Genomic DNA, 19,172 nt, shown 5'->3' with positions numbered 1-19,172 from the left:
TATTTTCTACACGTTTTTCAAGTTATTGTTTCCTAAAGTATCTGTATTCACTGATTTAGTGATAGTTCATTACTTGTGCCTGTTTTAGACATTTTTTGGCATTGTTTGCCCTGTTTGTGCTTTGCTGATTGGCCGTTCTGCCGTTGGCCTTTTGTTTGTATCCCTGCATCGCTTTTGTCTCTCCTCTGCTGTGCAGATTGCTTAATTGTTGTTTTCTTCCTTTCATCAAAGGCTAGGCCCATTTAAGTTAGAGGACCTAGTCCTCGGTTCTTTTGGTTGTGTCTTCTTTCAGGGCTAGGCCCATTTAAGTTAGAGGACCTAGTCCTCTGTCTGTTATTCCTCTGTCTGCCTTTATTGTCTCCACTGGACTAACCATTTAGTTAGAGGTAGTCCTGTTTGCTCTTTACGTGGTTTCTAGCATTGGTGTTTAGTGTAGCAACAAAAATGTCTAAGGATACTAAGGACCACAAGCCTTCGGGCTTTAAAAAATGTATTGTGTGCCCAGAAAATGTCCTTGACAGATGGGCATAATATTTGTGTCTACTGCTTAGGTGCTATTCACCTTCAAGAGTCTTCCTCATTTTGTCATGCCTTTAGTCCCTGTGTTCTTCAAGAGAGAAAGAACAAACTAATTTTGAAAAGGCCTTTTAAAGCATTCTTTTGAGGATGAGTTGGCTTCTTCGTCCTCCAGTTCCAAGTCACTATCTTCCAAAAAAGACAAAGCCAAATCCACTAAAAGGTGGTCTCCCACTCATTCGGTGTCGTCGGAGCCGCCGGACAAGATTGCCAAACTGATTACATTCTCTTCGGCTCCAATGGTTTCCATGTCGACAAAGGTTTCTGATGTGGAACAATCAGTTTCGGTTCCAGGAGTTTTGGAGCCGATAACTGAGTCTGTGTCTCGGAGCCGGTCAGCTGAACTACGCCTGGTTTCAGAGCACCTATTTTTCAGCGGTCTAGGTCCCCCATTTTCTCCTCCAAGTCCTCTAGGCACCTTTCTGATGAGGACGTTGAGAGAGTGGTGCGCAGACTCCTCCAGACTTTGGCGCTGGCAAATTTATTTTCGGCTCTGTCCCAGTTGGCTCTGGAGCCTAATGTGCCCATACACCCTGTTGATGTTCCTCCTCTGAGCCACTCCAGCGCTTCGGAGCCAGAGATGACGGTGCCACTTGTTGTGGAAAGGTCGGTTGCAGCTACCTCAGTTGGTCTCTTGGTTCTCATATCCGCTCCTCCCCCTTTGGTGCTGTCTGTGGAGTCTAGGGTCCTAAGCTCTTCGGTCAGGCCAGAGGGGGACACTTGGACTTGAATGTCTTCGGTTCCGAGCCTACCTCTCAGTGCTTCGGCTCAGGTGAGTTTGGACCCCACATCTGCCTTGGAGCCTATCTCCTCAGCACCGAGGACTGCCTCTGCATCTTCAGAGCGGGGAGAATTCTCGGAGCCGGGAGGGTCGGCTTTCGAGGTGACGAGTGTTCTGTCCAAGTCTTCAGTTCCAACCAGGGGTGCTGACACTCTTCTCCCTAAAGCGCCGACTTCTGTCTCAGCACCTTCTCTCATCCAACACAGCAGAGACTCGCAACCTCAGGAAACCTCCATGAGTGGTCCCCAGTCTTCTGAGGTCTCCCCAGAATATCCTTCTGAGGAGCCTCCTCGGAAGAAAACTTGTAAGAGGAAACATGTTGACTCCCCCGATGAGTCCATTACATTAGACACTGACCTCGAGGAGTCAGAAGGGTCCCCAAGTCACCCTCTGATGATATCTCCTTCACAGGTATCCTTGAGATCTTGAAACAGAGAGGCGGCCGGCCCACCACCTCCCCTTCTGATGACGAGTCTGTACCTGAAGGCTTTCGAGTCTCAACCCTCTGCCTCTTGGGTGTCTCCACCTTTTGATGAGCTACTGGATCTAATGAGTCGAAAGGTGTGGGAATCTCCCGATACTGTGGAACCTGTTCCTAGAAGACCTAATAAATTCTGATTAGCACCTCAGGACAAAGATTTTCTCACTAAGTGCATGCTAGTAGATGCCACGGTGGTGGAGGCAGCCACCAAAAAGGAACTTGCTGAAACTTCCTCCACTGTCCATCCACCGAACAAGGAGTCTCGAATGATGGATAGGTATGGAAAGCATATCTTTTCTTCAGCAGCTTTTACACTCAGATCGCTGAACTACCTGTCTTACTTCACTAGGCTCCAGAGAGATCTCCTAAAGGAATTGGGAGAGACTGTACAAGGTAACATATCTGAAGCGGTGTCTGAGAAGTTTAACGCACAGATATCTACCTTAAATTCTATCATAAACTCCTCCATGTGGCTGATATCTTATGCAGCGGATGGAGTGAGTAGGGCAGCGGGTTCAGGAGTTCCTCTTAGAAGACACTCCTGTATGCACTTGTGTAACTTTGCAGAGGCCATTAAGTCTACATTTACCAATGCTCCCTTTAATGAATTCTCATTGTTTGGACCCAAGGTAAAGGACACGCTCACCAGGTCCGAATGGGAAGGGAAAACCCTGTCTGCCATGAGAGTCCATTTTTCCATTCTTTCTAGACCCTATCTCAAAGGGCAGAAGGGCGGTAAAATGTGGTTCAAGAAGTTGCACAGGTTTTTTTCAGGACACACAGGGTGATTCCCTCTTCACAGGCAGAGGAGGAAGAAATAATGGTATAACAGAATTGTGCAAACAGGATCTTTGCTGGTGGACCCAGTCAAATCATCTGACCTTAGGCAGTCCTTTTGTTCAGTCTCCCCCTGTTGCCACCGTGACCACGGATGCCTCTCAGATAGGGTGGGGGGGCATTATCTAGGGAGAACAGTCCAAGGCACGTGGCAGGAACATGAGGCTCATTTGCATATCAACATCTTGGAAATGAGAGCAGTGCTTCTGGTGTTGCAAGCACTTCACAGCTTTTTCCTTCTAGGGGCATTTGTGATCCACTCAGACAATATGTCGGTGGTTTGGTACATAAATAAACAAGGAGGGACCAGATCTTATCCCCTTTGCAGAGAGGCCCTTCGAGTGTGGGGATTTTCTGATTGCAACGCACATCCCGGAGAAAACAAATGTGTTAGCCGACAGGCTCAGCAGGGCTATTCTGATGCCTCACGAGTGGTCTATGAATCCTCACATTGCGAAACAGATTTTTTGCAGATGGGGTCAGCCTTGCTGCGATCTTTTTGCCACCGCTCTAAATGCCAAATGCAGCAGCTACTTCACCCTGATCCCACCCAAAGGGGGAGGCACCCAGAGATGCACTCGTTCATGTTTGTCCCTCGGGACTTCTCTATGCATTCCCACCATTTCCCCTGATATCGTAGGTAATTCAGAAAGGAATGTCCTTGGGAAGCAAAGTGATCCTCGTTGCTCGCTACTGGCCTTGCCAGGTTTGGTTCCCCTTCCTCAGACCTCATCTAATGAACGAACCTTGGACTCTGGACCCAGTGCCAGATTTACTGACATACATGTCAGGGGTGTTCCATCCCTCTGTCCACACCCTCCATTTGACAGCTTGGCTGCTCCAGTTCCATCTCTAGTCAGGCTTCATGATTTTTCCCTTGATGTACATATTCTGAAATCTTCTCACAAACCTTCAACCAGAAAGACTTGCACCAGTAAGTGGAAAAGGTTCTCCTTTTGGGCCTGTAAGAGAAAGCTTGATCCTTCTACAGCTCCCATTTCTGCTATTTTTTGGAGTTCCTTACTCAGTTTCATCAAGACTCAGCAGCTGCCACTATTAAAGTTCAACTGGCAGCTATTTCTGCCTTTCATTTGGCTAATGATCCTAACCTTATGGCGCATAGATTGTGTAGAGCTTTCCTTAAAGGAGCCACATTATTACGACTTCCAGTCATGGACCCTGTGGCACCATGGGATTTGAATTTTGTACTTCAAAAACTTACTTTGAGCCCTTTTGAACCTTCGGCAACTTATGAACCTCAAGTTCCTATCATGGAAAACCATCTTTTTAGTGGCCATTACGTCTGCAATGAGTGTCTCAAAACTGCAGGCCCTCTCTATTAAGCCCCCTTATTTGGTGTTTCACAGAGACAGGGTTTCCTTACGGACCAACCCTTCCTTTGTTCCTAAGGTCTCTACTCAGGCCAGTATTAATCAATCCATTGAATTACCTGCTTTCTTCCCTAATTTTTCTGAAAAGCCTGAGTACAAATTCCATCAGCTTGACGTTCATAGATAATTGCGATTTTATCTCGATAGAGCTAAGAATTTCAGAACCAATAGTTTATTTCCTTTTCAGATGTAAGGAAGGGCCTACCAGTCTCCAAAACCACCTTGTCTCACTGGATTTCCAGCTGCATTTCATTTATTTATCCATCCAGTGGCAAAGATATTCCCTTCAAGGTGAAATCTCACTCTACCAGATCTGTTTCTACTTCGGTAGCCTTTTAAGCAAAGATCCCTATAGATAACATCTGTGCAGCAGCAACATGGGCTTCACCTCATACATTCATTACTCACTACAAATTGGACATGACTTCCAGGAACAGGTCTTCCTTTGGTTCCACAGTACTCAGGAGCATTTTCCAGTGAGCCACCCAAGATAAAGGTGCTAAGGACGGTGTCCCAAGTGTAAGAATGAAGGCGAGATAGAACTACAGAACATAAAGAAGTTGTGTACTTACCATAACGTTCGATGTTTATAGTCCATCTCGCCCTTCATTCTTTCAAACCCAACCTCCTGCCTCCTCCTTGAGAACCTGGGGGTATTGTGACTACTGCCTTATCTCTATGTTGAGACCTTTCTACATGGTTTGTTCTTTGTCTCTGTATAATTACTACTTGCAGCAAACAGGATCTGGGGTACGTTAGTGGTGCATTATGGGATACCCCCTAGCCACGAGCCAACCAGAAGATTTTGAGCTAGAGAATTGCCACGTCGGAGCCGAGGTTCGGCTCCAAACCCAAGTGTAAGAATGAAGGGCAAGATGGACTATAAACATTGAACGTTATGGTAAGTACATAATTTCTTTTTATATGTCTTACAGAAGTTAATCTATAATGACGGAACTTGATAGGTTATTGTCCTGTTGTACTGTTTTAGGAGACAATTAACATTTTAATAGGCTGAATGAGAGATCACATACTTTTGGCTTAGTCTAGACAAGGCTGTGGCTATCACAAGCACAGTTTCTTGTGAAGAGTGTTGGCCTGAAGAACTGAACAGAACACAAAACAATGCAGGTTACATGAAAGTCTGTGCCTGCCTGCAGTATTACATAGCCAGTGAAAGACCTGCATCAGTTTGTTGTAGGGAATATTCCACTGCTTTCACAGTTTCTGATTTTAGTAAGACCTGCATAAGGTGGCTAAACCAAAATGTTATGATTTAATATTGGTGATTTTTTCCTTTAAGATCTGTTGCTGTTGCCAGATATATTATATACCTCCTTTTTTATTTTATTTTCTCATAGGGCTAGCTTGACAGCTGCTGGCTTTTTCTGCAGGTCCTCTTTGTTTCCATCCTAGGAGATCTGTGCATGTGCAAAGAAAAAGGAATCTACCTCTAGTTATTGTCTAGTGTGACAGTGTTACTGCGTAGTATGTCATGTGTAAATACCTTGTCTTCCTGCTGAATAAAATACAGTTGTAGCATTGTTGTTTTTTTGCCCTAGAGCATACAGGTCCAGACTTATGAATGGCTGTCAGTTGTAAAGATGTTCTGGAATGTAATCAACTACATTTAGCATTACAGCGTCCATATTTTCTCATTTAGTAGAGCATTTCTTTTTGATGTTGCTTATAGCTACTTTAAATATACTGTTTGTGTCTTTCGGCTTTTCCCGGTTAGGGGTCACCACAGCGGAACTCCGGTCCGCTAATGATTGGTAGTGGGTTTTTACATACCGGGTTACCAGCCCTGAGGCACAACCTTCAACGAAGGCACGCCCCATTCACGTATGCCTCCACGCAGAAGACGCTCTAACTGAGAATCGAACGGGACGTCTTGCAATATACTACTTGGCCTTTATCTGAATTTTCTCTTGCCCCAAACTGCACGTTTATAACTTCACTGTTAAACTGAACAATCCACTCTGCTACAGGCCCCATGAAGGCTCAGTGTCTCTCCAACCTAACACCACTCTTAAGTATTCAACTCCGGTACCACCTTTAACATTCCTATAAGAAAAGTGCAGTCCGGGTCTGAACTGTCTGCAAACAGCTACAGTTAACTTTGAACCTAACACCACTCTTAAGTATTCAACTCCAGTACCACCTTTAACTTTCCTATAAGAAAAGTGCAGTCTGGGTCTGAACTGTCTGCAAACAGCTACAGTTAACTTTGAGTATGTGTCTAACTGTTTGAGCCAATCTTCATTTTCCCCTGGAGAGCACTGTGCTTTGGCTGTAAGCAGCCCCCCCCCCCACCCACCACCACCACCACACACACACACACATCTTCCACTTTCTCTTATTCCCTTCTGTTAGCAAGCAGTATCAATAACTGATCAATACTGTGTGTTTGTTTATTTAAACTATACCACAGTAGCCTACTGATACAAGGTTATCCTGGTTTTCCACCTGAGAAATTAAGACAAGACTTACAGTTTCAGAGCAGTCCTTGGTCAATTGTGATTGTTCTTAACACATACTTGTCTTGCTTTGGCTCATTAGCAGCAGTACAAAGAACTGCCTGCTCACACCCTTGTTCTCCCCTCCCCTTCCCTGTTTATTACCTTAAGACAATCCCAGAGTTAATAAATATTACCTGTGGCAGGCACCATTTGTAAAACTACAATCCACTCTGCTACAGGTCCCATGAAGGCTCAGTGTCTCTCCAGTAAGTGTTTTACAACTGTAAATGCCTATTTATGTTGAATTGTATTAGACATTTTACAACTTTATATGTTTATGTTGAATTTCAAGCCTGTACTCCAATCTGCTTACTTACACTATCAGACTATTTACCCCACTCATAGGACCAAAAACTGGGACTGGGTTAGCCCCGCTCGCCGCTTACGCCTCGGGCTCGCCGCCCTCCCTGCCCCTTATCCTAGCCGCCCCGACTGTCTCTACATTTATAGCCACTAGGCCACACCCCTACTTCCTCTCCAACCTACACAACTTCCTCTCCAATTCCCCCACCACCACTTTACTGTTTAACCACTACTATTCCTCTGAAGCACATTGACCCCACCCATTGATGACATATAACATGTCTATAAATAATTATAAACTCCTTCCTCTTATCTTACCACTCTTAATTCTGCTATACTTTCTTACTAGCTATGAAAATCTCACATTCGTAGGTTTCTCTTATCCAAAATGCCAAACCAAGACCCCCCTACCTCCACTGATCATGAACTTGCCCACTACTACACTACCCCAAAAATTATACATTCCAACCACTTACTTCTAAAAAAACCACTCCAATCAACACCAAAATCCAAATATGAACTAAAACTACTATTCAAAGTTATTAGACTACTAGAGTATCTAAGAAAAAACATAACCAAAGATGGGGACATCCATCCTAATCCGGGCCCAACCTTAACTCAAAATCCTACCAGCCCACCACTCTCCCACCGACTGGTCAACTCCCTCCTAATATGCCACTTAAACATTAGAAGCCTAAACAATAAGATACATAGCCTGCATGCTGTACTAGCCACATACCTCCCCAACATAATGTGTCTATCTGAAACATGGCTCCGGCCATCAACCAAAGACAATGAGATCCTGCCTCCTGGTTACAATATACTTAGGGCATATAGAGTAAAGAAAAGAGGAGGTGGAATAGCAGTCTTATATAATAGCACACTTAACATCATAACTAACCCTATACAACCACCCCAGGTCTCTAACGCTGAAATACTAGCTCTAAAAAGTCTGCTAAATAATCATAAGGGCATTAACCTAATTGTCACCTATATTCCCCCTGGGAACAATGTAGAAACACTAGAGGTCATTCTACATTGGATAGCCAACAACTACCCTCAAGAAACCATTGTCCTGGGCGATGTTAATATTGACTGGAACCAATGCACAGCACAGTCCAACCCCATCCCTGTTAACCTACATGGATTCTCTCAGATAATATCATCTACCACACGTACAGGTAACAATAACCAAAAAGAGAGTATACTAGACTGGATACTCACCAACAGTCATCCCCAGAACTATATGTCTGGAACTCTCCCTAATGATCTTAGGGATCACCTGCTCACATACATCATGAAAGACAAAATTAATTGTACAAGCTTACCTATTTATAGGTCTATCAGATCCAAGAAAAACTTTGACCCAACTAAATTTCAACTTGAACTCAAATCATGTAACTGGACAAAACTAAAGTTCCTTCCCTTGATGAGGCAGTGTCATCATTTAACAATTCATTCCTTACTATACTTGACTCGCATGCCCCTAAACGCTCAATAAGAATTAAAACTCAACTAGCACCCTGGCTAACAACAGACACCAAAACCAAAATAACAACTAGAGGCAAAGCGTGGGATAAATGGCGCACTACCAAACTACCCCTAGATCGTATCAAATTCCAACAACTTAGAAATGAGACTAAAAAAGCCATCATACTAGATAAGAAAAATTACTTCTACAATCTGCAACATAAACACCAGAATAACCCTCAAAAGTACTGGGCAGGCATAAATAAACTTCTCCAACCAGGCAAATCCACTACTCCGACCCCAGGAACATTATCTGACAAGAGCCAAGAAGATATAGCCAATTCATTCAATACTTTCTTCACAGAAACCATCCAGTCATTAGCTAACCAACTTTCTCCTCCCCACACTTCTATAAACACTATACCCGACTCACCACTCTCTTTTAACTTCCAGCCAGTGTCCACATCCTTTATCAGATCCCTTTTGAAAAAACTGAAGCCAACCACCCTTTCAGCCGATCTTCTGCCGGCTGAATACCTGCAAATTGCTGCAGATGTCGTAGCCTACCCTATCTCAATCCTAATTAACAGAACCATAACCGAGGCCTCAATCCCTCAATTTGGAAAATATCCTATGTTATTCCACTCCACAAAGGAGGTTCATCCACAGAACTATCCAACTATAGACCTATAGCCATACTATCACCACTTGCCAAAATTATGGAAAAGTGCATGCACAACCAACTAATCCTCTATCTAACCCAAAATAAACTACTCACAGACTCTCAACATGGATTCAGACCCCATCATAGTACAACCACTGCCCTTCTCTCTTTTACTGAAAACATTAATCTTAACTGGAATAATAAAAAAATATCCTCCGCTCTCTTCCTGGACCTATCGAAAGCCTTCGATATGGTAAACCATCAGTTACTTCTATATACTTTAAAAACCCTGTATCTAGATACTCCAGCCCTTGACTGGTTTCAAGCTTACCTCACTGGGAGACAACAAGCAGTAATGTGGCAAAACAAGCTCTCCTGCCTACTACCAAATACCATAGGAGTTCCTCAAGGTTCCATATTAGGACATCTCCTCTTTTCAGTCTTCATAAACGACATCCAAACAGTCATCCCTGAAGCCACCTGCATTCAATATGCAGATGACTCGACTATAATATGTTCCAATGCCTCTCTTGCAAATCTACTAACTACCACCCAACATAGCTTCACCAAAGTCGAAAACTGGCTTGCCAACCATCTCCTGATCTTAAATCCAAACAAAACCAAGTTACTTCTCTTCTACCCAACCAATAGATCTCCGACTGAAAACTTCACTATAAAATCCAATAATGGGACCATCATCTCCCCAGACACCTATACAAAGCTATTAGGAGTAAACATTGACAATAAACTCAGATTTGATATACATATCAACCAAGCCATTAAGTCAGTCAACAAGAAACTTGGGACCCTATATAGAATTAAAGCCTTCCTTACCCCGAATGCCAGGGCAGCCACAGCCCGTTCACACCTTCTTTCTACCCTACTGTATGCCTCTCCTGTCCTCACTCACCTTAACAAATCTGATCTGGCCAAGCTGTCATCCTGCTTTAATCACATTGCCAGGTTCGTTACAGGCCTACCCTACAGAACACACCACTGTACTAACCTGAAAAAGCTTGGATGGATAGAATTCCCACACCTTCTTCACCAGTCCCAACTCATAGAGGCCTTCAAAATCCTTAAACAACCTGAGAATACCCCAGCACTAAAAAACTTAATGACTCCCTACTCCAGTCTAAGCTGCCTTCGCTCAGCAAACAGACTCCTTGTCCAAACAACTAAATCTCTCAACCTAGGTGGTGACGCACTATTTGCCAACACCACTGGTAAAATATGGAACTCTCTCCCAAATAACATCACGCTTGCAACTTCTCTAAGTCAATTCAAAAATAGTCTAAAACTCCACTTCAAGTCACACTGGCTATGTCCTTGCTCAAACCCAGACTAGCTCTGTGCCATTAACTAAAACATAAACAACTAGCTAAGATGTTAAGTAGTTTGTATACTGTGATAAAGAAATATGTATCCTGTCTAACTCTATGTCATTATACTGCCTACCGTCCTTGCTAATATGTTAATAATGTTACATTTGTAGTAATCTCAGAAATAGTAATGGCAGTCTTGTACTTGTATGTAAATAGCCTATGTTTTTGTTAAGTTCTTTCAGCTCATTTACTGTACCTAATTATCAATGTAACTCTGTTGGAGCTTTTCTCCCCGGGCCTCTGCTGAAAAAGGACATGTATCCAGTCGGACCATCCCGGTTAACAAATGTAAAATAAATAAAATAATAAATAAAAAACTATATGTGGTCAGTTTATGCCATTACATTCTGACTTTTTCATTGCAACAGTCTGGTCTTTGTTCATGATCTGTTGTGTGAGCAGTTCAGTAGTATGACATCATTAGTAATTTATCCCCGGCCACCCCAGTAGTCTTCCTTTAGTATTTCATTTCAAACATTGCTGAGTGTGACTTAAATATTTATGGTGTTTACTGTCACTGCAAAAAAAAAAGAAGCTTCAGATGGAGCAGAAATGCGACCAGACTTTTTTTTTTTATTATCTTAATCCTTATCATTTCATGTTCTCCAGCCCCATTTGAGGGATTTAAATATGCTTCACCTTTGCTCATAATTGTTTATGTCTATTTCTTCATCAGAAAGGAGATACTCCACTTCATATTGCCATTCGAGGCCGAAGCAGAAGATTAGCTGAGCTGCTGTTAAGGAATCCAAAGGATGGACGCCTTCTTTATAAGCCTAATAAAGTGGGAGAAACTCCTTATAATATTGACTGCAGCCACCAGAAGAGTATTTTAACTCAGATTTTTGGAGCAAGTGAGTGAAGCTATGTACGATTTCCATGGATGTTGTTGATGCTTGTGTTTATTTGTAGAACACTTTTTAGTGACTGTTATATTTGTTTCATTTGTCTAAACCAATTGCAAATTGTGCAGTATTTAACTGATTACTGATGTTCTTCATCTCACATTGCTGCAGTCATAACCTGTGGGTAGTCCGCTGTCCTCGGTCGGCCCGAATACCAAAGAGTTAGGCTGGCGTCGGTCATGGCGCCCGGAGCTGACGTCAGTACGTAGTAGTACTTAAGCGCATGACCGACGCCATATCCTCAGTCTTTCTTGCCGCGTGGTCCGAAGCAGAAGCAGCGTTTGCAAGTGCCGTTCGGCGTTCTGAAATTTTCAATTATCGAGTTTCAGACCGAAGACCAAGTTGGGCTAAGTACCCCGTTGGGGAAAATTTTTGTCTTTTCTTGCCTCAGTTAATCCGGATGTCAGAAAAAGTTAATAATTGTATTTCTTGTGGGAAACAAATACCTCATAGGGACTATCATTCTCTCTGTATTCCTTGCTTGGGGCCTGAACACGACGTAGTTGGGTGTCGCTTTTGCGCTAGATTTAATAAGCGCACCATCAAACGAAGATTAGACTGTGCCAGGCTTGTTTTCGGTAAGCAGTGTAACTACAACATGCCGTCGGATCCTCCGACGCCCGCTACCGCTAAAAAACGTAAAGATATATCTTTAAGGTCTAAACCGGATGAGTCGTCCGTTGCGGACGCCGGTTCTATGGAACCTCCGGTTGAATCTGTGGATCCGGCCAAGGTCTCGGCTGAATCCCAGGGGGAACCTTTACTTTTGCAGGAGGTGGCCTCTCAGGAGTTAGGCCAGGCCGAGGGTGCTTCTCAGGTATCTGTAGTTCCAGCCTTACAAAAGGCTATTAGGCCTACTACCTCAGTGGCTAAAGGCCATGCTAAGGCTAAGCCTGGTCTTACTGGTACTGGCCATAGCCCTAGTTCTTCAGCTTCTGTTCCTAAAAAACATATGTTGAAAATGGCAGAGGATTTGATTACTTTGATCAGGGATCTTTGCCCCCCCCCCCAGAGAAGAGGCCTAGGGTGGATACAGATTTAGAGGGAATGGAGCATTCTTCAGACTACTCTGAGTCCTCAGCTGAGGATATTCAGGATTACCCTCCCTATTCAGATTCGGATGCAGAGGATTCCTGTCCTTCTGCTTCTCCTCCAGAGGATTTTTCCTTTTCTGAAACTTTACATTCCATGAGGGAACATTTCAAGTGGGAAGGTCAAGATTTTTCAGATTCTCGAAAAAGGCTTAGGGAATTTTTGTTTTTACCACAACATAGGCCTTTGGCTATTCCCCCTGTCTTAGATGTTGTTCAGGATGTTTTTTCTGAAGCTTCACTTAATCCTGATTCTTTACCCCCTGCCCCTGTCAAGCCAGACAGATATTACAGAGTTCCAGAAGCACATAAATGTTTGTATAAGAGTCCTCGAGCTGACCCGGAAACTATCATTCAAGGACCGAAGGGTGTCAGGGCTTCTGTGGTTAAGAATCCAGTTCCTTTGGACAAAGATTCTAGAGCGTTGGATAGGTGGGGGAAAAAAGTGTACACCTCTTCTACGTTAGCTATGAGGGCTTTAAATTGCCAGTTTCATATGCTGAAGTATCAGAACTTTTTGTTAGGCCAATTGAAATCTAAGGTGGATGCTTTATCTGAGGGTATAGAGTGTAAGGAATTGCAGGAGTTGGTTCATGCTTCAGATCAAGTTGGAAAACATTCTTTGCAGTGTGGTTTCGATGCTCTTCAGGCTTCATCCAGGGTAGCTGCTACTGGTTCAGTTATTCGCAGACATGCCTGGCTTAAGGATCAAAATTTGTCAGAGCATGTTAAAGCTCGGATTTTGGATGCTCCTCTTCAATCTGAAGTTCTTTTTGGTTCTCCTGTGGAGTCAGTTTTGAAAAAGATGGAAGATAAAGCTAAGTCTATGCAGACGGTCAAGGATTTTTTGCAGGTGCAGCCCCCTAAGTTTAGCAGGAATTGGCCTGCTAGAGGATGGTCCTACCCTTCTACGGATTTTCAGTCTAAGGGCAGGCCTAGACGTGGTAGAGGCAGGGCTCACGCTCAGGGTTCTTTCAAACCTAGGACTTGGAGTTCTCCTGCACAGTCTTCTGGTGAGGGCAGGGGTCAGCCTTTTCGTAAACAGACCCAATGACCTGTATCTTCAGCTGCCAGACCCTTCTTTTCTGGCAGCTCCTCTAGGAGGAAAGTTGGCACTTTTCAAACAAAACTGGCATTTGGTCACCCAGGACAAATGGGTGTTGGAAATAATAAATCAAGGTTACAAGTTTTACTTTCACACTTTTCCTCCTTTCAAAGGCATGCCGGATGTGCCTCCTCAGCAAAGGCTGGAGGCTCTGGAGCAAATTTCTTTGCTTTTACAGATGGGAGCTATCCAGGTGGTACTTCCGTCAGAAGTAGGTCTAGGGTTTTATTCCCGTCTATTCCTAGTGCCAAAGAAAGGAAACACTTGGAGGCCAATTCTGGATTTGTCCATTCTCAATACCTACCTAGACATTCCAAAGTTCAAGATGTTAACATTACAACAACTTCTGCCTATGCTAGGCAAAGATCACTGGATGGTAACCCTGGATCTCAGAGGCCTATCTTCACATTCCTATCAGGCCCAGCTGCAGGAGATTCCTGCGATTTCGGGCTGGTACTTCTCATGATCAGTTCTCTGCATTGCCCTTTGGTTTATCTACTGCTCCCAGGCTGTTCACAAAAGTTCTGGCTCCTGTAATAGCTTTCTTCAGACAGAGGGGAATACAAATTTATCCTTATCTGGACGATTGCCTGATTCTTGCTCAAGACAAAGACAAGTTACTTCAGCATCTGCAGTATGTAATGGCAGTTTTAAGGTGCCTAGGGTATTCTGTGAACGAAATAAAGTCCAGTCTAGTACCCTCTCAGGACATGTGCTTTCTGGGTGTGAGACTGAATACAGCTTCTCAGATGGCTTTTCTGACCCCGGACAAACAAAGAACTCTTCACCTGTACTTCCAGCAGTTATCAGTACTGTCCAGGCTGACTGCAAGGACAGTCCTTCAAGCCTTGGGGTTCATGGCATCTTGCATTCTAGTACTTCCCAATGCCAAACTGCATATGAGGAAGCTACAATGGTATCTCAAAACTGTATGGACTCAACACTGCCACGATTTGGACACTGTCATTCGGATAATACCTTGCATCCAGAAGGAATTCTTGTGGGCGCAGGAATGTCACCTAAACAAGGGACTCTCTGTGACCCGACCAGAGGCGAGTCAGATCATAACGACAGATGCCTCGGACTTAGCTTGGGGAGCACACTTCAATGGGAAATGGATTCAAGACATGTGGCCTCCCAGACTACAGCATTTGCATATCAACATGAAGGAGATGTTAGCAGTCCAATTTGCCCTGATGGCCTTCAAGGACCTACTTCAACCAGGACAGGTGTTGATTCGAACAGACAACACAACAGTCATGTGGTACATCAACAAGCAGGGGGGAACCCATTCTTACCCTCTTTGCAGACAAGCAATGATATTAATATCACATACCAGGTTCAGGTCTTTAGAGCGAGTAACCTGTGTACCATTTGACTTACGGATATGCAGCATTTCCAGTAAAGCAGGGTCAGAGATGGCCTTGTATGCAAGGCAGCCATCGCCTCTTGAGTAGTCAGTATGAAAAAGAATAAAGTGACAGTGATTTCAGATGATCCACATAGGACAATTTTCCTTGTGAGGAACCTTTGTGGTCTCTCCAGTTGCTGCAGGTATTAGAAAGGTATATACCAAAAGGGGTGTTGTAGTCAATTATTGGCCTGATGAGGGAAGAGTACAGGGAGGTTATAACTTTTGTTTTCTGGAGGCAATGCCCTTACTTATGAGATGAGCAGTATAGAAAGCCCTTCTTACCACTGTGGAAACATGGTGGTCAAAGGTAAGGTTGCTGTCAACCTGTGTGCCCAGGTGTCTCACCACTTTATCGGATAGATGCATATTAGGGTTGAGGGTTCATTTTCCATTTCTTGACTTCCCTGGTCTGGACTTGCTTGTTTTTGTCTTCATTAAAAGGGCATTGTTCTGAAAATACTGGTAGACTTGGATGAGTCAGCAAGTGTAAATGCATTTTATACCTTACTTAAAGTTCCTGATGAAAGCTTATACAGAGTAGAATCAGAGCTGCTCATGATTTGATTACTGGACTGTTATTCTTGCTCCAGCCAGCTGGCAAATTTGAAAGGGGGCCATAAAAGAGGTGAAACGCAGAATAACCACATTGGAGCATTTAAAGAATAAACTTGAAGATGCAGAAGAAAGGAGTAAAATATATGCTTCCCATGTGTTCCTGAAAAGGTGAGAAAGTAAATTGCATGGAGTTCATGAAAGACAAATTGACGAAATGGACTGGTCTAAATGAGAGAAGAGATAGGAAGTGAGAGAGCTATAGGATTTTTCTCCTGTAATCCTCTTGGCACACTTCCATTATGAAGGTAAAGAAAAGACATCAAAATTGTGGGCCTCAGAAAATATATAAAGGTGCTGGAATTGAGAGAGTGGCCTTGTTGTGGTTATTTAACTGAAGCAAGACAAAAACAGGTCAGCTTTTCATAATGCAGTGAAGCTGTGCGGGAGAGAGAACTTCAAATTTAAACTGTTTTATCAGTACTGCTTCATAGTGAACCTTCCTGAAGGGAGCAGTTACATTTTCTGCTCTTGAAGATGTAAATGCTAAATTCCATTCACTGCTTCATGAGAGAGGTGAGGGCTCATTGAAAATGATTATTGGAGGATAAATTCTCTAACCACTCATAGACAACTGAATAGGCAAAAAAATTGGCATTTTCCTAGTCTTTAAGTGAAGGATGTTAGAAAAAAAGGAACTTTTGCAGTGGATCGGAAATGGAGTAACACACACAGGTTCTCGTCAAGACTGCAGGATTTACAATGACTGTATTACTTGAATGCCTTTTGGATGGTTGGACACTTTTTGTAGTATACATAGTTAATATGTTAACAAAACTATGAATATAAAGGTTCCCCTGGAATTTGGTAACATAAATGGTAAAAAGTGTGATATTGTGGGAAGATGTTCATGTGATATTGAGTCAATTGTATATGCCTTGAGATGTCCATGTGGATTAGTGTATATAGAACAAACTAGAAGGAAATTTGAAGCTAGTTTGCAGAAGCATATTAAGGATATTAATGCATTTTCAAATTAGCTGTGAACTGAAGTGTTATAAATGTAACAAAATTGGGCATTTATGGATGGATTGTAAGACTGAAAGTAATGAGAGCAAAGGAAAAACAGAAGAAAATGAGCAAAGAAGAAACTTTAGAGGTGGGGAAAATAGAAAATAAGGAAGACAAGAAGGAAAAAGTAATGGAGGAAGGTTCTGAAATAAGTAATGAGGACGATATCAGTTGGGAAGTAGTAAAACAAAAAAATCTGTTGGTAAAAGATAGGAAAAGAAAACGTAAAAGGGATAAGTATAAAAGAAAAGAAATGGGTCAAAAATAAGATTATTATTTCTGAAAAGTTAAGGAAATGGAAAGTAATTTAGTGTACTTTCTAGGAATGTGAATAGTATTAGTAAGAGGGACAGGAGTTTTGGAATGGTGTAATAAATCTGATTCAGATGTAATTATTTCAGCAGGTACAGGATTCTTAAGTGAAGAAAGATTGCAAACAGAAAAAAATTATGGGGGTAAGATAATTTGGAATTTGGGAAAGGACTTGTGCTCTAGAATAGGAATATTTTGTAAAAATAGGTTCTCCTGTTCGATTCTCGGCTGGAGCACCTTCTGTGTGGAGTCTGCTTGTCCTCCCTGCGGCCGAGTGGCATTCGCAAGACATGCGTGAATGGGCATGCCTTCGTTGAAGGTTGAGCATCAGGCTGGCACTTCGGCACAGTAAAAATAGACTGCCAATCATTAGCAGACTGGAGTTCCGCTGTGGCGACCCCTACCCGGGAAAAGCCGAAAGAAAAACAACAACTGTATAGATATTAGATATAACTTTAGTAAGAATGGTAAGATTAACTGTTGTGGATTTACAATGGAATGAACAAATACAGAGAATTATAGTATTAAGTGCTTGTTACTTGTAAAGAGAGAGAGTTTATTTCACCAGATTTTTGATTATATACTGATAAATATCAGTATTATAGTGACAGGAGATTTTAATTGTGATTTAATAGTAAAATGTAAAAAGAAGGGGACGATGTAAGAAAAATGTTAGGAGTTATGGGATGTGGTAAAGTAATACTCTGGGATAAAAATTCATGGACTTTACAGAAGGGGTATTGACAGAACAAGTAGATTTCATAATATCAGAAGGATTACATACAGGGGAGAGAGAACAATTGAAACATTTTTTTTCAGATCATCTAGCAATATGGATAGAAATAAAATAAAACAATGCATAACAATAGGCAAAGGAATAAAAAGGATAAATGAGAAAACGTATGAAGGAGGAAAGAGATTAATAAGGTAGCTATGGAGGGATGATATGATGAGAACATTCTGTAAACATTGGTCTGAATGGTTGATGTTTTTTAAGATTAAATATAAACAATGTTATTTACAATGGCGACTCAGTTCGACAGAAAACAAACTTGTTAAAAAACAAAAAGGCGCCAACCCCTATCCAAAGACGGCTAGGCTTAATAGCAAGTCCTGCAAACTGTTTTCTTCGTAAATCCAAATCCAAATAACGTACAAGCGTAAAATAAAAAATAACGCTTTTATTTACTCAAAAAAGAAGAGCGTTTTCGCCGTGGTATTACCACAGCTTCTTCAGCATAAAAACAACATTTTGAAAAGACCGCCAGTTAAATACATAAGCTGTGCATGACGTGGTGGAAAAAAGTAAACCCTTTTAAAGAAACATGATCCCAAACCACGTACTATGCACTCCCCAATTACTACCATTAAAAATATGTTAAAAACATTTTAAACCTGTCTTCCTTTTAAAATTGTTTTAATAACAATTAATCTTGTTCTAAAAATACCATATTTATGTCCACAATTTCTTTAAGATATACAATCAAAACAAATCTTAATGATAGCTACTAGAACTTAATTACAAAACAGGCTATTGTTAATTTTCAATCCTAAACCCATTTACCATATCCTGAATATGTGTAATACTTCATAGCTTTAGTGGAATCCTTGTTATATATTTACTAATAATTTTAATAATAAATAGTTTAAATAATATAAATATACTTAGGAATTATACCCTAAATTAACATTCGCTACCTAATTTATTATTTATTATTATGTGTTGAAATGGTTATATCCAAAAAAATCATAGCTTAAATTTAAGATAAATGAAAAACTCAAATTAATACTTGAAAGTGTTAAATAATAAACACTATTTCCATTTATGTCTCAAATAATTTCTCATTTTTAGGATACATGAGATGTTACAACTCTCATTTAGTCCTGGAAAACAAAATGAGTTCAAACGAAGCTGCCATTCTAATTCACGGACCTCTAATTGTATGTTTATGGGTCCTCCCCTCAACGTTTGTGGTACTGAATCAATAGCTAAAAAACTAAAACTATGACCCTCATGTTAGAGAACTAGGTGCTTCAAAAAATGAGATAGAAATAGTCTCTGAATTGTTGGACATTATATTGTCATCCAACTATTTTATGTTCAACGAAAAAGTTTATTTACAAACACAGGGTATAGCAATGGGGTCACCGTGTGGAGCATCAGTGGCCAATCTGTTTATGGCGTATTGGGAAAAGACATACCTATTTGGGACTAGCATAATGGAGAAAATTAAATTATATACCAGATACCTGGATGACGTGTTTATCCTTTTAGCAGGGGACACAGATGAAGCTATAACACTTGTGGATTA

At 41.8% G+C, this 19,172-nt stretch overlaps 1 protein-coding gene across 3 annotated transcripts in view; it reads left to right on the top strand.

The window, feature by feature from the left end:
- KIDINS220 (kinase D interacting substrate 220) overlaps positions 1-19,172 on the top strand; it is a 2,951,961-nt gene that overhangs the window by 1,513,507 nt on the left and 1,419,282 nt on the right. For all 3 annotated transcript variants that reach the window (XM_044073258.1, XM_044073248.1, XM_044073241.1), the window contains exon 12: positions 11,087-11,264. In XM_044073258.1, the coding sequence (XP_043929193.1) occupies positions 11,087-11,264 (178 nt within the window). The remainder of the gene's footprint in view (positions 1-11,086; positions 11,265-19,172) is intronic.

Source organism: Protopterus annectens, chromosome 1.part1 (assembly GCF_019279795.1).
Source record: "Protopterus annectens isolate FY-2018-M chromosome 1.part1, PAN1.0, whole genome shotgun sequence".
Taxonomy (NCBI): Eukaryota; Metazoa; Chordata; order Ceratodontiformes; family Protopteridae; genus Protopterus; species Protopterus annectens.
The sequence above is the reverse complement of the archived record's forward strand: the minus strand, read 5'-3'. Positions and strand labels throughout refer to the sequence as shown.